This window comes from Alosa pseudoharengus, unplaced genomic scaffold, assembly GCF_046254945.1.
Source record: "Alosa pseudoharengus isolate Yale_2024_CS ecotype anadromous, Long Island Sound unplaced genomic scaffold, YU_APseudo_1.1 YU_APseudo_1.1_scf_6, whole genome shotgun sequence".
In the NCBI taxonomy this organism is placed as follows: Eukaryota; Metazoa; Chordata; class Actinopteri; order Clupeiformes; family Clupeidae; genus Alosa; species Alosa pseudoharengus.
This window is the reverse complement of record NW_027468848.1, coordinates 42,011,273-42,036,172: the sequence shown is the minus strand read 5'-3', so window position 1 is coordinate 42,036,172 and position 24,900 is coordinate 42,011,273. Positions and strand designations below refer to the sequence as shown.

The window sequence follows — 24,900 nt, the reverse complement described above, 5'->3', positions numbered from 1 at the left end:
CACATCATCTACTTAGGAGGGCAATGTTCCCACCTACTTTGGCCCATCATCGAGGGAAATCGCTTCCAGCACACGGGAATCACCAGAAAATAAGTTTGCAAACTGTTTGTTTGTAATTCTTTGATTTTTTGTATGTATACATGTACCAAAACAACATGGATATTCCATTACATTCCGTTCTTACCGACATTTCAAGACCATATATGACTGGTCGGGATATTGCCATCCTTGTGTAACCCAGACTAAAAGGCACGGAAGCACAGATTCACAAAGGGGTGGAGGGGGGCATTTTATAGCATATTGATATGATACATAGTGATGTTAATCGAATACAGTAATACACAAAACACATTTTTTCATAAAAAGTTTTACATGTATTGATTCCTGAGAGTCTCAGCTTTCAAACAATGTATAGTATCACTATAGTGTTTCATGATATGGTACATACAATTGATGCACAGTACGGGGGGGTGGGGGTGGGGGCACTGTAACGCAACCGGTGCCAGGATTTTTGAGGCTAAGATAGGGTTAAGATACACAGTATCACAGATGACCCCATTTGAGGCGACCCCATATGGGGTCCTAACCCCAAGTTTGGGAAACGATGGTTTAATGGATGTTTATAGGAAGATAGTTTAATGAATGTTGATATAGAGATAGTTTAATGGATGGATGACTGATTTAAAGTAGATGGATAGCGAGAAAGTTGGATGGAAGGTGTGTTGTATCATATTACTAGGGCATTTGACATGGTTGCTAGGTTGATGGTAGCGTAAATATGGTGGTGGCTATGTTAAATGAAATGGTTGCTATGCTGATTGCTAGGGTAATCATTGTTTGCTATGGAGGTTGCTAGGTAGTAATTGAATTACACATGAAAGGTTGGATAGACAGATTAATAGATGTTCATTGGCAGATAGTTTATTGCAATTTGATAGAGTTACTTCAATGAATGTTGATAGATATAATGTCTATCAACATTCATAGTCAACATTTGTAGTTAACATTCATTCATTTATACGTAGTGTAATGGATGGATGACGTGTTGAAGTACATGGATGGATAGAAAGTTGGATGGAAGATATCTCGTATCAATATTACTAGGTTAATTGTAGGGATGCACGATATATCGGCGAGCAATATATTATTGGCCGATAAGTGAAAAAATGAAAATATTATTATTGGTCTGAGAATTCCGGATAATTGGCGCCGATATTTTTTAAAGCCCTAATTTCCAGACTAGGCATACGTAAGGCCCATCTGGGTACACTTCTTCCTCAATGTAATGTAATGTCAGCGGTATGAATGTTTTTCACCATTCTAACAAGATCTGTGGATCTGCGTTGAATCTGTGCATCCCAAAATCCTCTCGTGAATGATCCGCCTCTTTAACCTTAGCAGAGCGGAGTCCAGCCCTATCTAGAGCCGTCTTGTGCTGGTGTGTTTGCACTTCACCACGCTAGTCAGGGAAACAAATAAACAAACTCTTCGGTGGGACGAGTACATAAGTAGGCCTAGTTCTAAGTTGTATTTTAGTAATATATTTGCATTTTGTTAGCTTGGGTTTTGTAATATTACCAAGAAAATATGCTAACCATTCCTGCTTCAGTTCCAGACAGGTCATCATTATAAGTTATTAAAATCAGCGGGGCTAACCCCTTTCATTTCTCCTGCAGCAGGTTGTGCGCAACAGAGTAGATGGACATAAGATAGGCTACAGTCTGAGGAGTTGCAGCTTTATTCAGTTACCTGCAGTTTAAACTAAACATAAGTTTCCCTCACAAACTCTGATTTGGTCGCTATATCTTTTTCCCAGTTTAGCAGTTTATGAGTGTTTACTCCTAAATGAAAACAATTCATACACTGTCGCTAGCCACTCACTCCCAATTCACTGATGTCAGGTTCACTTAAAGGGGCCACACATACAGTGGCCATTGCTTCGATTTGGCCAGCTTCCCTCGCGGTCCGCGCGCGGGATCACGCAACTTTAATATGTATTTTTACAGTGACGCTGCAACGACGCTGCAACAACCCAAACAACCGGCAGATGTCTCTTGTGAGCAGGGTGTCTCGTAAAAATAAATGGAACCTCTGGAAAACCCTACACAGACTTCACTACAGACTTTAGCAGACTGGTTTAGAAATAATTTAATAGCCAAAAATATGTCTGCCCTGTTTTCTCCGAGTGCAACGATGATAGACAGACATAATTTGGACAAAATATAGAGCATATTAACCTCCGTTGCTCAGCCAAATGCCTTCCTGTTACGTCCTGTTCACAGAGTTACAGGCGATAAACGATTGTTGATGGTCACAAATTTACTTCATTAGCGGTTTATTTTTTTGATTATTAAAGAGTGTTTTTCATTTAAAGGTTTGACTTTGTGCTTATTCAGTAGAGCATTTAGTGCTCTCCCCAATCCCAGATGTTCACATTGCATGTTTGTTTGTAATGGATGCAACCGCGAGATACGCGCTTGACGGCAATGAGTTGTTAACGGACATGAACCAAGACATATAGCCCAGCAGCAATTTGGGGACTGTTCGTTATTTATTGAAGGGGCCACCGGAGGGATTTTGAGTGCTTCAGTCAAAAGTTGCATGACCCTCCCTTGCCTGCTAGAAATTGTTCAATGACCCTCCTACAGAATTGTCAAAAAAGACATGATCCTCCCCTGCCAATTGTCGCTGTCTTCCGCCCGCGCTGCTTTGCGCCACACTGTGATAACATTCTAAAATCAATCTTTCCCGGGAACTTGCATGCTACCAGGCCTTCCTTTTCAAATGTGTTGCACCTGTTTGCACAATTTCACAAATAATCATATGTGATTAATAATGTGACAAATAATCCCTGTGCACGGGGACGAAACAATGCATGCCAACTTTTTCTGTGTTTATCACGTATTTTAACTTTCCCCCCGCTGTCTTGCCGTTTTAATATTTTCGTGTAGAATAGCCCATATTTGAATACTCTCATAACATTAGCCCTGCCATCGGGCCTGTCTCTGTGTTGCCCTGTTGCTACCCCCTTGCCCTTCCAACGAAACAGATGTCTTCAAATCATCGTTTTCCTTGCTTGAAGGCGAACTTAGAGTGATGTTAACCTATTTAAGTTTAACGGCCTGATTTTCGTGAGAGCGCGATTCATTGGCGCTTGCATGTTCGGCCGTATGTCTACATGCGCACCTGCCTACCATCAGGCTACTCAGCTACTAGAGAAAGAATTTCCCCTGTTTGTATGTTCACTCCAAGTTGGCCTACCATAACTTACCAACTCTGCACTGTAGACCCTAAACTGGCTATTTATATTTTTCTGTGAAATAAGCAAATGTATTTGTTCAACTTTATGAAGCAGAATTACGCACTAGGCTACTTGGAACGTAACACATTTTTGTTTGCGCAGGAGAGAGAATGACAGCGATTAACAAATTGCACTTGTTGCTGTTTACCAATAAATACTATATATTTTTGCAAACAACAAAAACAGAAAGGGTGGAGACAGCAAAGCTAGAGATTGGGCAGGAAAAAGGTCAATTGGTAGATATGCTTGTCAAAACGTTAGGAGCTGGATGTGGATGAATGAAGCACAAGTATGCTTTACTAATGTTAAGCATGCACGCTGTTTAACGTTACACAGTATACTAAAAGTAAGCCAAAGGTAAATGTTGACCAAATTACTGTAATATAGGCTGTTAGGCGTGAATAAAGTAGACTACTTTGTTGCTACAACCCTTCCGACGTTAATGGGGACGATGTTGACATTTTCCCGTATTTTTGGGTTAGAAACCCAGGGCATCTCCCTTATTTTCAATGTTCAATGTTGACAGCTATGGAACGAAAGAGAACGTAATATGGCGCCAGAAATCACATTCCCTCTAGAACCTTTGCTAGTGCCTATGTCCCTCAGTCTCCATTGAGTCTCTACGAAAGCCGCAGCGCGAGGCCTTTATCTTGCTACTCTGCAAGAAAGAAGGAAATGAGGGGTAAACATGGTGTGCAGAGAGGGGTGCCCGAAGTGTGAAGACTGAGACTGAGAGCTACATGGAAAAATATGCACCTAGGCCACTTTGAAATGTTGCTGTTTTCATGATTACAAAATTTGGGTGACCCCCCCTCCTACACTAAAAAAAGTTGGGTGACCCTCCCCTCAACAAAGAATAAAAAGACATGACCCTCCCCTATTTTCCTCCGGTGGTCCATTCCATAAATACCGAACGGTCCCCTATCTAAAATAACACATACTTGAAGTACCATTCATGATATTTTGTCAAATATTGAAGTCTTGGGAAGTTTACATAATTTAAGCTGTAGGATGTTTCATTCGTCCCCCATGCTGTTTCATTTGTCCCAGCCAGGAGGGACGATTGAAACAAAACACACGTTCGACTTCTCCTTAAATAACTCTTGAACGGTTTTGTTCAGAGCTATACATGCAACTGCATTTGACAAAGGACAGATATATGTTGTTAGTGACAAAATATTAACTTTCAGTGTTTTATGATGTCTTTGTCATGGGGAAGTGTTTTTCCCCATGCATTTATTCTAGGCTACTGTCAGTGACTGCCGCGAGAGAAGCGGGTTCTGTGTTGCGTTCATTTCAGTGACTGACGCGAGAGAAGCGGGGTCTGTGTTGTGTTGCGTTAATTTATTTTCATTGGGCATGCCCTGCTGTGCCGTCCACAGCTCTTCAGTTCCGACAAAGCCGAAATTACTCCTTTTGAAACAATGAGTGCAGGCCGCGCGTTTGTATGGTTATATTGCTTGATAGGGGGTTATCCCAAGCAGCTTTCAGCCTTAAGGCTACTTTGAGAACATTTCCTAATTCACCCGACACTAATATTCAAAATGTTGAAAACTATTTCGGCATAGCCTATAAGCAGTTTAATTAAATGTAATGTTAGTTGTAAACAAACTGGCTACTTGGTGAGGCTTGGCCTCACAGATGCGCTTGTGCCTTAGATGGCAAGAAAAATCTTCACGATATAGGCCTATTAACTGACCCCCCGATTCACGTTGGCTGGGGGGCAGGGGGGGGCATCAGACATTTGTGCCCAGTTAATCCAGCCCTGCCCCCAACAAATCACACCTTCCCACCTCTGTGACAGCTTAAAAGAAGTCGAGAGGACTCCTAACTCTCAGACCTATTCAGAAAACGTTTTTTGTGGCATTTCGCCATGTTTTGAAATCCTATGCGGCTACAGGAGCTTCCAATCGTGAGGAAGCAATTTTGCATTGTAGGCATAACTAACATGCCTGACACTAACTCTTGATTAATTTAGGCTAGGCCTTTTTATTCAGTTATTCATCATCTTCCGTCCTTGTGTAGCGCACGCATTCTCAGACCTGTCACCTGTCACTCATCATCGTAAGGGAGGTGTTTGGAATCATTCCCGCGTTACAATCATCAGTCAATCAAGGTGGTCACTTCAGTCAAGCTCGTGCATGAGTAATAACGTCATCCATAGCAACGACGACTCACTCACTCTTAGTCAAAGATTCTAGAGCGCTCCGCTCCAGAATCTTTGCTCTTAGTTTAGGAGTTGTCATTTTTCCTTACTTAGAGTAGGTCTGAAAGGCTTTGTGAATAACTTAATAAGAGAAACTCCTAGCTAAAATATTTTATTGCTATTTAGGAGTAGCCTACTCCTAGTGGTAAGATAAAAGGCTTTGTGAATATGGCCCCTGGTGTCTAACCCAATGCATAGCCCATTTACACAAAATAATGGTCGAATATTACTGATGATCATTGTTATTTAAGAACATGCAGTGTGCGTAGGGTACCAAAAACATCTTGCTCGTAAAAAATCATCATACCGCACATTGTGGCGGGTCTGTTATTTAACCTACTTACTGTAGGCTGCGCAAACCACAGGCCTTTATTTTGGGCAAGCCTGCATTCGAGGCAGGCCTTCTGTTGAATAATTTTATATAAAGCCTGCGCTAACAGTTAACAGTAACATAAGTGTAATGAGTTATTTATTGTCGAAGGTGCATGGTGAAGTGAAATTATTACTTTGGAAAACAAACATTTGCCGATATCATTGGATGGGGGATAGGCCTACTTGTTTATTTTTACGTAGCCTACAATGGCCAGTTCAGACAAAGCCGAAATTACATATTTTGAAACAATGAGTGAGCAGGCTGTGCATTTGTATGGTTAGCTATATTGCTTGACTTAAATCCCAGAGAGTAGGCTACCGCACCCCACAGTGATGGGCCTAGCGGTCTTACGCGTTCAGTGTGGGGTATAAACAATTTGAGAATTTAGCGGTGTCACGTCTGCCTGTCACAGACGTGGGGAGCTCTTTGAAGCTTGGGATAATGTGGTACAGTTACTACAGTAACAGTATTTTATTTTACTTCTTATGGAATATTTTTTTTTTCACTTTTATAAAGGCTTTGTTTGAATGCTGTTGGAACAAATAGTAGTTGATTATAAAGGCAACTTTGTGTTGCAATATTCTGTGTGTTCTGGACTGCAGGTAACTTGTTAAGCCAGTGGTTCTCAAACTTTTTCTTTCATTCCCCACTTTGATCAAGGGGGCATTGACTGATGATAGTGGAGATAACGTGTTATCCCGAGGCCTTTGCAAGTCAGCATCTCCGACAGTAGTCTACCCTATTAAAAATATAAGTTTTCGATGCCCCAAACGGAGAGCCATACTTTATTGTTTTTAACAATCTCTATGCTACTCACCAAAATGTGGGCATGGGAACATGATTAAGTATCCAACTGTCGTGTGTTAAATTATTGTGATTACGAGCCAGTGGTTTTCAAACATTATGCGTGACTCGGACATCTAACGAAATGCAACAGGCTCATATCGTCCTCGCATTCTCAAAATGAGGACATACAGACTGCTCAGATAACAGGTGTACCTCCAGTTTTGCACGGTTTTAGTCAAGTTATAGGCCGGTTTTAGTCAAGTTATAGGCCTGTTTACCTTTAAAGGTTCTGCATTCAGCATTTTGCAATGAGCAGTGCTTTCCCTTTTTTAACGAATTTTTATAATAGTATGAAGTACTTTTTGTATAGGCTACTATCTTAATCTTGGAATATGGGGAGGGAAGTGGCAGTGTTTTTTTGCGCGTCTGCAGGAGTGAGCCAAATATGAATGTAATTCTGCGGCATAAAGCAGATGTATTTATTTATTGTACAGAAAAATAAAAATGACATGTCAAGAGGTCAATTGACTACATTGCAGTCAAGAAGTAGGGCAAATTAATTTACGAAACCAAAACGTGGTCATAGTTGTCTAAGCCTCTATTGCGTAGCCTGTTAAAAACGTCGCTAGATAGTATTAAATCGCCAACAACATTGTTTTCTGCCTGTACCCAAGGCTACAGATTAATTCTGAACAGTTATTTCTCTACTGGCTCAATTATCACACAAGACACTGTTTTGATTTGCGTAGTTGCGTTACCCCCAACACTGACAATAACGTAGCCTAGACAGCAAATTAAGATATTTTTTCGTTTTGTGGAGCGGCACCGGTAGGCTAACAAAAGCAGATTTCGATGTTCATTACCACCGTGTAGTCAAGCCTTAAGCCATACCCAAGTAGTCTAAATCGAGGTAATGTTTAATTATGCATGATTTATTTTGTTATTGAATTCGTAGGCTGGGATTCCTCTCGGGAACAATTATGTTTAACGGTAGCCTCCTGCTTTTTCAGAAGGGGCGGCAGGCAGGCTACTGACAGAGCGATGTACAGTGGCAGAGCGACGCACAGTGGCTGAAAGTGGTACTAAAGTTTCACTCAGCTTTACACTGCGTAATGCGCGACTGAAGTGGCCATTTAAAAGCAACGCCCACTGTAGGGCTAGGCTACTGCTATTTTGTTGACTGCTGTACCATTGAGGACTATTATGAGTTCTGTCCATCATTGGTGGTAGGAAAAATGACTGCAATTAAATGATACCCCAAATCACTTTTCACAATTCACAATATCGTATCGGTATCGGCCACAACAAACCAATAAATATCGGTTATCGTTATCGACACTAAAATTCCATATCGGTGCATCTCTAGTTAATTGAGCCCCAAACCGCAAACATTGGATTAGCTAAGGGCGGTGAGCCAAACGCATGCGGGCCAGCATGGTGTCATAACTGAAGTGGAGCCTTTTCTCTGTGTCGAGAGGAGCTGGTAGGGGGACAGTTGGTAATAATAATAATAACTAGAAAATGTAATTCAAAGGAAGGAATTACCATTGCATGTAAATGCAATAAGGCTGCTGTGTAAAACATTGTATTAAAATACAAATTACTTACAGTATGATTATTGAGATTAGGGGCAGCCGTGGCCTACTGGTTAGTGCTTCGGACTTGTAACCGGAGGGTTGCTGGTTCGAACCCTGACCAGTAGGCACGGCTGAAGTGCACTTGAGCAAGGCACCTAACCCCGAGTGCCGCTGTTGTTGCAGGCAACTCACTGCGCTGGGATTAGTGTGTGCTTCACCTTACTGTGTGTTCACTGTGTGCTGAGTGTGTTTCACTAATTCACGGATTGGGATAAATGCAGAGACCAAATTTCCCTCACGTGATCAAAAGAGTATATATACTTACTATACTTATATTACATAGACAGTATCTTGAAAACCACTTACTAGGTTAGATGTTAGCTTAGAGTATATGACGGTCAGTACAAATAAATTGTTAATTCAATATTGATCAATATCCTTTGTTTTAATATAGTACAGTAGAAACAACTACAGGATGATACTCAGAATACACTAATGAACACATTCTACATGGTTGAAACCAAAATATATTTAGATATTTAGATATTTACCAGTGGTAATTCGGAACAGGCAGCAACAGCTAGAGATCTCAGTTAATGGTAACAGTTTACACTTGAAGGTGATATAGACTATAGACTGAAGAATAAAATAGTCAGCCCTTCAGACGATCAGTTTTAGACAGAACTTAGGTTAGAATCTTAATTTCCAAACAGTACAGCTCAGGGGCCGTATTCACAAAGAATTGTAAGGCTAAAAGTAGCTCCTAACTGGCGAATTTAGGAGCAACTCCTAAAAATAATGGGCGTGTCACTCTTAACTTTAGGACTCCTAATTTTTTTCACTAAAAGTAATTCACGAAGCATTTTACACCTAAAAGTAGCACCTAAGTCTGGGACAGCTTAAAAGAAGTCGAGAGGACTCCTAACTCACTAAGACCTATTCACAAACCCTTTTTGTGGCATTTCACGTTGAACAGGAGCTTCCAATCGCGAGGGAACAATTTTGCATTGTAGGCATAAAAGGGATGCAATAACGCCACCAACAACAACCAAAACTACTCATTGTCAACATCTAAATTAAATGTAATGCTTCATTGTGAATCAAATTAAAATGTTCTCCTCTTTGCAAACGTAGGCATAGGCTATGGTGACAGGTTAATTTAATAATGTTGCAAAGATACTGGATCAATCCGCATGTTTCATTAGGCTACTAGGCTATTAGCCTTACTCTTGATTCATTTAGGCTAGGCCTTTTTATTCAGTTATTCATCATCTTCCGTCCTTATGTAGTGCACGCATTCTCAGACCTGTCACCTGTCACTCATCATTGTAAGGGAGGTGTTTGGAATCATTCCCGTATTACAATCATCAGCCAATCAAGGTGGTCACTTCAGTCAAACTCGTGCATGAGTAATGATGTCATCCATAGCAACGAAGACTCACTCTTAGTTTAGGAGTTGTCATTTTTCCTTAAGAGTAGGTCTGAAAGGCTTTGTGAATAACTTTGAAGAGAAAACTCTTAGCTAAAATCTTTTAGTGCGATTTAGGAGTACTCCTAGTGGTAATATAAAAGGCTTTGTGAATACGGCCCCTGGTCTACAGAACAGCTACTAAGTTTCACAGATGTCACAGCACAGGTATGATTCAAAGGTATGAATGGTTGACAGATATGATTTACAGGTATGTTTGTTTCATATGGTTGTCAGTATAGTTGTCAGTAAGTTGTTACGCATCAATATTGTTTGTCTGTTTAATTTAAGGCCATTTCAGCAACTAAGGCTATTTAATGGCCAGGGGCCGTATTCACAAAGCTTTTTATCTTACCACTAGGAGTACTCCTAAATCACACTAAAATATTTTAGCTAGGAGTTTTCTCTTAAAAGTTATTCACAAAGCCTTTCAGACCTACTTTTAGTAAAGAAAAATGACAACTCCTAAACTAAGAGTGAGCCTTCGTTGCTATGGATGACGTCATTACTCATGCACAAGCTTGACTGAAGTGACCACCTTGATTGGCTGATGATTGTAACGCGTGAATGATTCCAAACACCTCCCTTACGATGATGAATGACAGGTTTGAGAATGTGTGCGCTACACACGTGCGAAGGACCGAAGATGATGAATAAACTGAACTGAATAAAAAGGCCTAGCCTAAATGAATAAAGAGTAAGGCAAAACAAATAGCCTAGTAGCCTAATGAAACATGCGGATTGATGCAGTATCTTTGCAACATTATTAAATGAACCTGTCACCATAGCCTATGCCCACATTTGCAAAGAGGAGAACATTTTAATTTGATTCACAATGAAACGTTACATTTAATTTACATGTTGACAATGAGTAGTTTTGGTTGTTGTTGGTGGCGTTATTGCGTCCCTTTTTTGCCTACAATGCAAAATTGTTCCCTCGCGATTGGAAGCTCCTGTAGCCGCATACGCAGTTCAAAACATCGCGACGTGAAATGCCACAAAAAGGGTTTGTGAATAGTAGGGGTGTCACGATTCTCCAAATCCTCGATTCGATGTAATTTTCGATTTTAAAGTCACGATTCGATTCGATTTTCGATCTTTATTTTAATATAACTATTAATGCATTCCTTATATGTTATTTACTCTTTTTGGCCTTTTCCTTTTCTGTTCCGGGGGGCTTTTATTTTGAAACCGCTTTTTATTTTGAAACCGTTCCAACCGCGAGGTTGTAATGTAAACAGAACTAACATTATTAGGCTAAAACAGAGACGTGAACATAGTGAAATGAAACAACACAGAATGATAATTTGATTGTTTCAGCACACTCCAAAGAGACCCAAGGTTAGTGTTCATGGAATATGTACTTTTAAGCCTTAAAGTAACTTTGGACTGTAACTAGATCACCTTTTAACTTGCTAAGTTGAGTAGGCTAAGTTAGTTTTAATTGACGTGAATGAATGAATACTTCCACACCGGTGATTTCAAAGTAGCAAGAGGGGCTTTGATTTCGGTAGATTGATGTGTAGGCTATATTTTGACTGGCTGCAGCCTAAAATTAGAGGAGTGTTGACTGCAGTTCAGCACGTGCGTGTGTGTTTGTGCATCTTGGCATACATGCTGGACGTGACATTGGGGGTGTGGCTGCATCGTCGATTCTACTTTTAAGTTCGAAGTTCGAGATTGAGATGTAATTTCGATCGATTTCGATATAAAATCGAAATCGTGACACCCTTAGTGAATAGGTCTTAGTGAGTTAGGAGTCCTCTCGACTTCTTTTAAGCTGTCCCAGACTTAGGTGCTACTTTTAGGTCTGAAATGCTTTGTGAATTACTTTTAGTGAAAAAAATTAGGAGTCCTAAAGTTAAGAGTGACACGCCCATTATTTTTAGGAGTTGCTCATAAATTCGCCAGTTAGGAGCTACTTTTAGCCTTAAAATTCTTTGTGAATACGGCCCCAGAGCATTGTGTGTTATAGAAACTTAAATATGTTTTTTAAAATCTATGCTAGTAAGATATTCTAAAACCTTCAAAGGTGGGACCTTACTAAAAACATCAGCTATAGAATTTTGATGATAAAATTGTTGTCTTTTGGTTTTCAAGGCATTATAGTATAGTCACGCATCAATATAGTTCTCAGAATAAGTCTCAGAGTAGATCTCAGGATAATCTCACTATAGTTCAATGTGCACAGATATGTTGAGATATGTTTGTAGGAGAGTATGTTAGCAGGTATGTTGCAAGAAATATTGTCAGCAATGTTGTCCGTGATGTATGATTGACAGGTGTGCACACAGACAGGTACATGGTCATCACTACACTGGTCTGGTCTGGAACCTAAAATACAAAAGCAAATAAGTTAAACAGTTATACCAAAAACAAGGAATGTCTGCAATTGCACACTTGCTCAATACAACTTAAATATATAAGTCATGTTGTTGCACCATCAAGCTGTTAGTGGTACCTATACTAGCCTATAGTATTTCATTGCAAGCAAAGCAGCATTCTGTGTTCTATTCATTTCATTTTAAGGCAGGTGATACTGAAATCTCTGATAACAGATCAATCAACAACAATTAAATGAATTGTTGCTAGGTTACGGGGACGCTGGCGAGACACGTCGCTCCGCCTGGAATCATGTTTTTGTTTGTTTTTATGTAATGTTCGTAATTTTATGTAATGTTCTGTTAATTTGTTGTATTTATTTTTCTAGTTAAATGTAATCACTCTTTATTTATGTTATTTTCGATCGTTTTTCTGTTATTCTTAGTCCTTCTTTCTGATTAACAAACTCGGCTGACACCATCAACGTCAAGTTAACGTTAACCAGCTTCCATTGGGCTGATGAGCGCCTTGGCTAGCCTGCCTTAAGTCCCTCATCCATCCGTGACGCTGCGCATCCAATGTCTGGACGGAGGGATTGCTCAGCAAAGGTGCCTAACGTTAATCTGCAAGAGATCTGCAGCTGCCACGATCACCGAGCTGCGGCTGACATGCAAGCTGCCATGCTAGCATCTTCTACCGTTAGGTGCCTGGAGTCTGGATTGAGTGCTAAGGAACTCTGATGACAGCATCAACCATGAAACAACAAACAACAAACGGTCGCTGTCTAGGACCACCGAGCTGATAATCAGCAGGGTCGCCCATCACAAATTCGGACTGTCTTGTTCTTCCAGTGCTCTCCAGACTGCCAGTGAATTCTCCGGGTTGGTCAGTTATAAAGAACTTTGTTGGCGTTGCATCGGTTGTGAAGACACAGCTGTGCGCAGCTTTCACGCGGGTCATCATTGCCCTTGGACATTTTCAGCTGGTTTGGAATTTGGACTGATTTAACATGATTTTTTTTTTTTTTTAAATTGATTTTCTTTTTACTTTTTATTTGTTAATTTGTTTTTTGTCTGTCTTGTATGTCTTGGTGTCACAGGTACGCTGGCGACTATGCCGCTCCGTCCGGCATATTTTGTGTTTGTTATTTTTTAAATGTATTTGTCATGTCTTGATGTTACGGGCACGCTGGTGACTACACCGCTCCATCCAGCATCTTTTGTCTTTTTGTTATGTGTCTTGTTTGTGGAGCGCTTTGGGTTGCACTCTGTGCATGTTAAATGCGCTTTAAAAATAAAACTGACTTGACTTGACTTAAATGTGTGCTTTGTGTGGTAATGATAGGTAGATGTTTGGTATTTGTACTGCTAGGTCCACGATTTCCAGTGAATACAAACATGATTCAAACTCTGACCAGGTTTGGTTGGCAGCATAAGACACCATGGTGATACAGCGACGCTAAAACAGAGCCACTTTCGTGTCACAGCATACCCTGGCTTAGAGCGCAACATACCTTGCTAACCCACTAATCGAGATTGTAGTATAGCCCACTGGTGCAAACGGCTGCAGCTTCACAAATATTCAGCACTACACAGCACTAAAGCATGGTAGCATGGAGCGTTTCCTAACAGTAGGCTATAAACAAACTATGACAGCAGCTACCATGACAGTGTTTATATAAGAATAAACAATTCAATTACTAGTTAGATGCTAGGTCAATAGTAAGCTTCTAGATGTTAGCTGCTAACACTTTCACTAGATATAGTAGATAAATTACTATATATACTAGATATATTTCATATACATATCATAATGTTTGACGACATAAATTACTCAAACTCTGAACGGGAACACATACCTTGGCTGTAATTTGAGAAATGTGCCTCAAAGGCGAGCAGACGATAAGATTCCATCCAAGGCTCCATTGAAGATAGCTTGGACAGCGTTGTTTAATGTCTTTCAGCTGGAGTTTAATTAGCAGTCACGTCACAAACAGAGATGTAGTGGTAAAATAAAGGTGGATAGGTGAGGTGGACTGTGCCATACGGTATCAGAGTTTTAAAAAAGGCATGCAGAACATGTCTACAACGTCTGCCAGCACGTCTTTTTGGAACGTTGCCTAATGCTAACTAACTAGCTAACTAAAATGACAGCAATCATTCAGGACTCAGCTCGCTAAATATGACTTTGACCGACAAAAGTAGTTAATTTGGCATTACAATAGAATAGGTCATCCCTATAGGCTTTGTAATTTGCCTTTAGTTTGCAGCAGTGGTTTAATATTAGTCAGGATAGGACTTGGCTGATTGAGTTTTCCTATGCCACTACCAACATTGTTGACAGTGAAGGTCCTGCCCCTTCCTTGATTTCAATTGGCTAGCAAGAGAGAAGTGACATTGACAAGCCCAGCGCTGTTCTAAAAGTTGAACAGATTTAAACTTTCAGCGCTCAGAGCGCTGCGGAAAAAAACGGTCAGCGCCGAGGGCGCTAAGCGCTGTGAACGCTGAACTTCATAGGATTTTTTGTATAGAAAATAGCCGCCGTCGGCGCAAAAAACGCCACCCCCGTTTGCACATTCAGCTACCACCCCAAATTTAATTCAATTCTGTGGGAAGACTCATTATATTAAGTGTAAGACTTAAATAAGGAGACCTTTAAAACCTAAGTGAAGAATGAAGAATGAAGGTGTTTTGTACAGCTGGCCCTCGACCTCATCTCTCATTTTTTATTCTTTATGTGGAAAATTAAAAGGTTTTGATAAGGCTTTATTTTAAAGGAGAATTATATAACTTTTCAAACTTACACATTCCAAGCACCAATGTTACATAATAACTTTGTTGCAAGTGTGAGTTCAACTCGCACTCAGAGCACCTACCAAAACAGTTACAATATAGCTCACTTTAAAGGAGAATTCCAATGTTTTTCAACCTGGGGCATTTCATCTGCTAATATCAGCAATGAATTCATAAAGGAGCAGCTGGATACACTGCAAAAAATGAAATCTAACCAAGTGTTATTAATCTTATAATAAGGTCAAAAAATTTGGTATTGTTTTTAGTATGAAAAGACTTACCTAGCGTTCTCTCGAAAGATCATTTTGACTTAATTTAAGAAGACTTTGACTTATTTTAAGGAGTCTTATCAAGACAAATTTACTTAATGCATTGGCAGAAAACATTGCTAGTTTTCAGGATGAGATGTCTTAAAATAAGTCACTTTTCTTAAATTAAGTCAAATGATTTCACGAGAAAGCGCTGGATAAGTCTCTTTATACTGAAAACAATACAAACTATTTTTTTTATCTTGATATAAGATTAATAATCTTGGTTAGATTTTACAAGATAAGCAGTTTTTGCAGAATATCAAAGACAATTGACATCAGCCTATGCCCATATGCCCCCTACTAAATGGATACTGAACAGATTTTCTGAATGGATATGAGGTAAGGTCAGTGACTTGGCTGCTGGTGACTTACCTTATTAAAATGATGCAAGATCAGCAGAGATAACCTTTTTGATCAACTGAGACTCCTCATAAAAAAAACACAGTAATACCTGAGGAACTTGTCTTCCTGAAGGGAAACATTGCGTGCCAACTCAGGGACAGAGTAACCCAACTGTTCCATATACTTTGTCTCAGAGATTATTTCTTTCAATTCTGGAGCGAAGTTCACCACATAATGTATTCCCCTTTCCAAATCCCGGTCAGATGCAGGGGCAACCTATAAAAAACAAATGTAATTTTAAATGCTATGCCCATCCCATGTGAATAAAAAATATGATTGCTGTATGATTGATTTTAACTCACAATGTCTGTGTCTACGGAGATGACTTCTGCACAATTGATCACAGTCAGCAATGTTCGTTTCATTAATAGTGGTAGGCTTAGTTCAGTTTCCTCTCGCCAGCGTTCATACTTCTTGACTTCATAGTCCCTCATACACATTCCAACTTCCAGATATTTGGCTTTCACCTTAACAAGTGGAAATGGAATAGGCCAATTTCAACAAACATTTTGAAATAACTAATAGAATACAATATGTAAAGAATAAAAAGGAAATACAAAGCATTGATGAACAAACCTTCTAAAATGGAGAAAATAACAGTAACAAAATTGTCTAAAGATGAAGCTGAAATAACAAGAGTAAACTAGACTGCACTTCAGACATTAGGATCATTTAGATATATAGGAAATTTTAGAAATTAGGAATATAAGGCCCAATTCACACCAAAGATTCGCAACAAGACAAAACCGTTGCAGAAAGCAAATCCAGTGGTGTGAATTAGATGTTGCACATCGTTGCAAGCCATCGCGAAACATTCACCATGTCTAGTCACAGTAACACTGCAAAAACTGCTTATCTAACAAAATCTAACCAAGTGTTATTAATCTTATATCAAGATAAAAAAACGAGTTGGTATTGTTTTCAGTATAAAGAGACTTACCTAGCGCTTTCTTGTGAAATCATTTGACTTAATTAAAAAAAAAATTGACTTATTTTAAGACATCTCATCTTGAAAACAAGCAAATTTGTCTGCCAGTGCGTTGAGCAAATTTGTCTTGATAAGACTCCTTAAAATAAGTTAAAGTCTTCTTAAATTAAGTCAAAATGATCTTTTGAGAGGGCGCTAGGTAAGTCTTTTCATACTAAAAACAATACCAAATAGATTTTTTAAGCTTAATATAAGATCAATAACACTTGGTTAGAATTAATTTTTTGCAGTGAAGGTTTTAGAATGTTGCAGCAAGTGGCTGGTTTATAGAATGTTGCAGCTCATCTCATTGCGAATCGTTGGTGCACTGCAAAAACTGCTTATCTAACAAAATCTAACCAAGTGTTATTAATCTTATATCAAGATAAAAAAAACTAGTTGGCATTGTTTTCAGTATAAAGAGACTTACCTAACGCTTTCTTGTGAAATCATTTGACTAGGGCTGGGACAACGCGTCGACGTAATCGATGACGTCGACGCAAAAAATATGTCGACGCAAAATATGCGCGTCGATTCATTAAGCATAATGTGTGCCGCTAAATATTTTGAATTTTACATCTTCAGTGTTTCCCATACGTTGACTAATCTGTGGCTGGGGGCCTCGAAATCATTGAGCTGTGCTTTTCACGCACGCAGCTTTTCCTTGCCCCGGCCACTCTCTCTTGTAATGAGCCCGCTGCTCCTCCTCTGCATGTGCATTTAACAAAATATTCACGATTGTTAAAGGATTGTTGTTGCAACATAGAAGCATTGCATAGAACACGGTGGACTAAGTTGCTATTAAATCCGCTTAGCATCGTGACCATGCTGCGCAAATTTGTTCAAAACTGCTGCATTAAAGTTAACTCTGCTAAGGTCTCATCACAACATAGTAGCCTACATTGAGGAGACCAAACTAAGTTAATCAAGCAGTATCTCAAAGCTAACATTAGAATACTGTTCGGATGTCAAGTTTAGCATGCTTACATACATCTGCTTGTCAATTTCGTTACTCATGTAGGGCTCATTTTATTGAAAAATCCCAATGTAAATGGAAAAGTGTTTTCCAAGACTCAAAAGTGCTTGTCCCAAGGAGAAGTAGGCTACGAACCGTTATTTGAACTAACTACGTTATGAATTGCATTCACACATCAGCAGCGTTTTAACTGTGTTAATGTTAATTGCAGGGATTCCCTCACGAACGTCGTCTTAAAGTGACAGGCACTCAATTAGACCTACTGAACTGAACTGAATGCTACCTCTGACTAAGAATGCATTACTTTGCACTTGTATAGTCTTTTATTTTGGAATCTTAAGAGCAATAAACATATATTCCAATGTTAAGGAATTCATGTTTTTTTCATTCAGGTATGTAAATCAACATGTATAAGTTCCTATTAGTCAATTAATGGGGAGATAATCGATAATCGAATCGAAATCGAATCGGACTGAAAAAATGAATCGTTAGATTAATCGATGCATCGAAAAAATAATCGCTAGATTAATAGTTTTAAAAATAATTGTTTATCCCAGCCCTACATTTGACTTAATTTTAAAAAAAATTTACTTATTTTAAGACATCTCATCTTGAAATCAAGCAAATTTGTCTGCCAGTGCGTTAAGCAAATTTGTCCTAAAAACAAGCAAATGTGTCTTTTGTGTGCAAAAGTCTTCTTAAATTAAGTGAAAATTATCTTTTGAGAGGGCGCTAGGTAAGTCTTTTCATACTAAAAACAATACCAAATAGATTTTTTAAGCTTAATATAAGATCAATAACACTTGGTTAGAATTCATTTTTTGCAGTGTGTGAATAGGCCTTTAGGTTTGATCTGTGGTAGCATTATTTTCTCCAACCCAACTGGAAATTGAATCTAATTTTCAAACTTAAAATGTTTTCAAATGATCATGTTCTTTTAATATTTGGTTAAATGTATTATCTAAAGTAATGCCAGTGTTTGTAGGTTATACTAATTTACTCTTATGCTGTTGTACTGTTATACTGTTGTATGCTCACAATGCAGTTCCAGTCTCCATTATATGTGTTTAATATGGACAACTACATCACCAGATTAGGTGTCTTGATCATTTACCCTAAATCAATGCATTGCAAGTTTGTGCATGTGTAATATTGTGGATTTTACTTTCCTATCATGACAATGAAACGATAACCATGAGTAAGAGTTAAACGCCATGACAGTGGAAATTGTGGCCATATAAGGGATAGCTTGTGGTTATCCATCAGTTAAGTAAAAAAAGTGAAGTAGTAGGTTTTTAAAAAAAGTAGTTGTCTCTAAGTCCACACTTCCCTGTGGCAAGGCACCGTATTGACAACAAAAGCAAAGTGTGGCAAGGCATAGAATTGGCATAGCAAACAAATCAATATGGCAAAAAGAAAAGCACTTCCAGGCAGTTAGAACCTCAGTGGGGACAAACTATACGTGATGTTGAAGGGCTGCCACAGAATATTTTTATTTAAAAAATTCTCTTAAATGGATCTCAATACAAATTTCAAGTTTTTGCCTGGAATTGCACTGTGCCTATTTACAATGGCATTGTTCCCACCTCTTTTGGGGCCTACCATCAAATGTTGGACCTCTATAGAAAGCTGAGAACCTTTAGTTTCCGTAGGAAACAGTCAAAATAACTGTATGATGTCCTCACACAGAGTTACAGAGGCTAGAATATAGTTTTTTCTTTCTGCCGGATTACAAGCATCTCTGAACTGACCACATTTCAGCCCTCTAGGTCACTTGATATCACTTAGAAACACAACTGAGCCCTAGCACCAGGTCTTGTGAAGCTGTGTGCAAAAGTAGATCAATATAGAATGAAAATATGAGTGCTTTAGACCATTATTTGCCAAGGTATGCTCATGCGTTTTGTAAAATGCCTATGGAAACTCCCCATAGGACTTTTTGTCATCCAAAATGCATACTGACAATGAAATGCTTACAGCACATGAACCCCTTTGTGTAGAAGCATAATCCTGGTCTCAAATGAAAGGTAACACTTTGAGGTTTCTTGTGGACTACTTAGATTGTATGTCAGGTGTCCTGATATAGACTGACTACACAATTATGGAATAATTACAAAAAAGTCTCTATTTTTGCATTTACTTTGTTGGTTCAATGAGTGTGTATAAGATAGACTATACATCTGTACAACTAAAATTGGATAATACAAAATGAAGATTCAATTTCTATGGATTCTTGTGAATATTTCAGTACCCAATATGTTGCATCTACTTATCATGCTGCAGCTACACTGCAGCCAGAAGTCAGGGTAGCACCAAAAGCGGAGGAGGGGGAGGGGGGCATTTTGGATCAAATTTAATTGAAACATAATAAGATTAATCTGAGAATGTGAAGCACTATACAGATTGTACATGAAAAAAGTTGTCATTTTTGGATTCCCAAGAGTCAAAGCTTTGAAATGGTGTATAACATTATTATGCTACATAGCAATATGGTGCATACAATTGATTTAGAATCAGTGTTTCCCATACATTGACTAATCTGTGGCGGGGCGCCACGAAATAAAAATCGGCCGCCACAGATGAATATTCTATGTTTAATTTAATTTAAATTAAATATAAGGTCAAATCCTTGCATCGCCATTGAGCTGCGCTTTTTACGCACGCAGCCTTTCCTTGCCCCGCCCCGCTCTCTCTCGTAGCCCGCTGCCCCACTCCTCTGCATGTGCATTTAACAAAATATTCACGATTATTGTTGTTGCCACATAGAAGCATTGCATAGAAGACGTCTGGCTAAATTGCTATTAAATCCGCTTAGCATCGTGACCATGCTGCGCAAATTTGTTCAAAACTGCTGCATTGAAGTGAACTCTGCTAAGGTCTTATCACAGCATAGTAGGCTACATTGAAGAGACTAAACTAAGTTAAGTTATTAAATCAAGCAGTATCTCAAAGCTAACGTTCTTATATCAAGATAAAAAAAAACTAGTTGGTATTGTTTTCAGTATAAAGAGACTTACCTAGCGCTTTCTTGTAAAAACATTTGACTTAATAAAAAAAAAAAATTGACTTATTTTAAGACATCTCATCCTGAAAACAAGCAAATTTGTCTGCCAGTGCGTTAAGCAAATTTGTCCTAAAAACAAGCAAATTTGTCTGCCAGTGCGTTGAGCAAATTTGTCTTGATAAGACTCCTTAAAATAAGTCAAAGTCTTCTTAAATTAAGTCAAAATGTTCTTTTGAGAGGGCGCTAGGTAAGTCTTTTCATACTAAAAACATTACCAAATAGATTTTTTAATCTTAATATATAAGATTATTAACACTTGGTTAGAATTGATTTTTTGCAGTGTGGATGTCGAATTTAGTATACTTAGCCTACTTCTAAGCTGCTTGTCAATTTCGTTGAAGGGCTCATTTTATTGACTCTGACATTGAATGTTTGCAAAATCCCGATGTAAATGGAAAAGTGTTTTCCAAAATTCAAAAGTGCTTGTCCCAAGGAGAAGTACGAACCTTTATTTTAACTATGTAGAAAATGTTATGAATTGCATCCACACATCAGCAGCCTTTCAACTGTGTAACAAGCCCCCCCCCCCCCCCCGTTGTCAAAGTCAGCTACCGCCACAAATTGAATCCAATTCTGTGGGAAACACTGAGAATGTTGGGGGGAGGTGGGGGAGGGGGGTAACCGTCCCGCCGGCGGGACACTGAAGATTATGTGGATCAAATGGTCAAAATGTTTTGCTGGGATATGACCTTACTTCCTGTTTAATTGGCTGTGCTGTGCAAACGGTCTTGAAAACTCTGGTAACTTTTGTGAGGCTTGGTATGAAGATCATGTACAGTTTCGTGAAGATCGGACAATAGTTATGACCTGTAAAAGTTTGGATAAAAGCCAATATGGCAGAAGAACGACAAGGGCTAGTGACGGCATCTTCACAAGCAACGTACACCAGTTCGGCCGGACGTTTCAGAAAGCTCTAAAAAGGTGAAACGGAATAATAAGAAAATAGGGAACTTAAGAACAATAGTGTGCTTTCCTGAAGACACACCAAAATAACCATTGCTCATCTGTCAATCATTGTAAAAAGCCTGCCCAGACGATTTGATTGGTGTGCCCACGCTGCCCAGCTTTCATACAGGCATAGCATCACAGTCCCGCCCACAGTAGTTTCCGGAAGTAAGAATTCAATACAATTTCTCAATTGACAATTGGGGTATAAGCCATAAAAACGTAACCATACATGGTAGACTTAAAACCAGCTACGGCTGTACTAAGCGATTGTATATGCTCATATTAAGGGTGAAAATTCAAGGGGCACTAACCTTGTTTTGAGATAAATGTATTTTAATCGCGATGTCTTGGATAAGTACTTCATTACCCACAATCCTGAACAATCCCACAATCCCACAGTGATGCCTCTGATTGGTGGAAAGGCCGTTATGATCATAGTTTGAAACTTTCTTAGCGAAAATTATTGACAAAGATGGCGGAGTCTTTTACTGCCTATGGCAAAAATCTTAAAGGAACACGCCACCCAATGTCAGTAGTAATATATGTTCTTACCTTAACTTTCACGAGTTGAGTCATACCTCTCCCGTGTCGGTACGTGCACTCAAACGCTCTGGTGCGCGGCGCGAATGTGTTAGCATGTTGCTATGCTAGCGGGCTCAGACGTAGCCAGATGTAGAAGTAATCAAAAACATCCACGTTTTCCCGACTTAAATACAGTTACACGAGTAGTTGATTAAAATGTCTATGGTCAAACAACATGAAACATGGCGATTTTCCAAGCGAATAAACAGGAGAACTACAATGTTTGGCGCAATAGCACTTGGGAGTACTTCGACCTAGCGTAGTAATATTAATTAACACCTAATTGTAGATCCTATCCACCACAGAGTTTAGAATCCATGCTTGATCGACCCCTCAGCCTCCCCCTCCCCTCTGAGCGAGAGAGAGGCACACACACACTAGAGATGCGCTGATGGGCTATTATTTCAACCATAACTGCATAGCAAAATTTATCATCCGCCATCCATCAGCACCAAAGTTTTTTGACCAATTTTCAAAACCACACCCGCCCACCATCCGCTGGTTGTTTTAATGTATGGGTGATGGAGCGCTGCTGACGTGAGGCTAGAAAGCTTTTGCCTGTTATAGAAAGACTGATCCAATGCAGCATATATATTAAAAAGGCTAAAGTCCTACATTGGCTATGTTGTAGCCTATCCCCAGAATATCAACAGCAAACTCAGTCTCTGCAAAACAGTCTCCAAATTTCCTGAATTTCCCCTTGGGGATCAATAAAGTATATATCTATCTATCTATCTATCTATCTAAATAAAACGCACATCGGCATGTTGCCTATTCTGCCAGCTTGTGCAAATATATCGTCCAAAATGCTTGATTGCATTGCATTCTCCACATTTTTAGCTAAATTTTCATGTACCACATCAGCATTTTTGTTCAGTGAATCTTTTGTAAATTGCTTTACAATAGCGTCGGGCCCTTGTCAGCAGCCTTCGGCTTGCCTCTTGCCACTATTCACTCCTTGTCTTCCGATGTCATTTCTGAGTCATCTACAGATGTTTACACACATTCACCTCCCTAAACAGAACCAACTTCACGATGACTTCAACCTGTGTTATATCCTAGATGGCTGGGTTATTTTGTTTCGATATTAGCCTATATATAAAACACTAGTAATTGTAGCCTACCATTCAGGGAATAGGCATTTAAAAGAGAGACAGAGAGTGATATGACTCAGAAATGACATCGGGCGATGGCAGTGCGAGTTGTTCAGAACGTAAGAGCTAAAACTTCTACAAACTCAATAACATCCACAGCGGAAAAAGAAGGTAAGAAAAGTAGTCGGAAAACTTAGATGTGTAAGGCAAGCAAGCAAGTTTGGCGGTTGTTACTAAAAATGTGAACATGCATGTTGCACTGTTGTGCGGTGGACTTTCAGAATGAATGGAGTCGGCGTTTCTTTAATATCAAGGCGTTTGTCCGATCGGCTTGCTGGTATAAAATGAATGGCGCTGTCTGTCTGAAAAAGACGCGCTCTCTTCCTGTGCAGTCAAAATGAATGGGAGTCTTCAGAACAGGCTTGTCATAGTGTCACCCTGACATGACAGTGCGTAAAGTAGCCTATAATGTGAATGACTTGTTATTTTATCAAGGATTTCTTTCTTTTTGCAAAAAATAAAGTACAATAGGCATTAATTAGTAGGCCAGCAGCATGTTGAAAATATGTGGCAAATTGCGTTTTTTATTACAATGATAAAATTGTAAAAGGACGTGACCGAAGCTGAGGCAAGCCAGGCAATAGGCCTATAGGCCCGACGGTAATTGTAAAGCAATTTACAAAAGATTCACTGAACAAAAATGCTGATGTGGTACATGAAAATTTAGCTAAAAATGTGGAGAATGTAATGCAATCAAGCATTTTGGATGATATATTTGCACAAGCTGGCAGAATAGGCAACATGCCGATGTGCGTTTTATTTGGAGACTGTTTTGCGAGACAGAGGGTGTGTTCGAAACGGGTAAAGTTGCTGCCTTTTAAGATATCTAACTGGGGAGCAAGGCAGCAAGTGCGGTTCGAAACTGAAAAAACTAATTCTGCTGCCTTTTAAGATATCTTAGAATTCCCAAATAACGGTCATTTTTGGAGGCAGCATCGATGCACACTTCATGCTCCCTCCTACCCATAATCCCTTGCGACAACGTCTGAAACAGCTGTGAAAGGTAAACAAACATGGCGGATGACATCGGTAATGGCTGCTGAATCTGTTTAAAATGTAATTTGTGTGACCTTATTTTGCTTAGATTTGTAGATTAGAGATGAGAAATAAACAATTTACTATCTGATTATGCCATTGTTGTAACCATTAATAGCGTCTGGGCTGATATATCTGCCGGCCGTAAAAGTAAAACTAATTTATACCGTTAGCCTGCTAGCTTACGTAAGCTAATTTAGTTTAACGTCAGGCTTTTGCTAACGTCATACCGTAGTGTTAAACAAAGATTCTAGGTTTCGAACACACCCAGAGACTGAGTTTGCTGCTGATATTCTGGGGATAGGCTACAACATAGCCAATGTAGGACTTTAGCCTTTTAATATATTTGCTGCATTGGATCAGTCTTTCTAGAACAGGCAAGAGCTTTCTAGCCTCACGTCAGCAGCGCTGCATCACCCATACATTAAAACAACCAGCGGATGGTGTGCGGGTGCGGTTTGGAAAATTGGTCAAAAAACTTTTGTGCTGATGGATGGCGGATGGATGATAAGTTTTGCTATGCAGTTATGGTTAAAATAATAGCCCATCAGCGCATCTCTAGTGTGTGTGTGCCTCTCTCTCGCTCAGAGGGGAGGGGGAGGCTGAGGGGTCGATCAAGCATGAATTCTAAACTCT

General features: G+C 39.3%; 1 protein-coding gene across 1 annotated transcript in view; it reads right to left on the bottom strand.

The window, feature by feature from the left end:
• Positions 1–24,900, bottom strand: part of dnah10 (dynein axonemal heavy chain 10) — a 394,370-nt gene that overhangs the window by 281,127 nt on the left and 88,343 nt on the right. Inside the window, exons 13-14 of the mRNA XM_076271417.1 lie at positions 15,841–16,005; positions 15,588–15,754 (exon numbers count right to left, since the gene is read on the bottom strand). Of these exons, the coding sequence (XP_076127532.1) occupies positions 15,588–15,754; positions 15,841–16,005 (332 nt within the window). The remainder of the gene's footprint in view (positions 1–15,587; positions 15,755–15,840; positions 16,006–24,900) is intronic.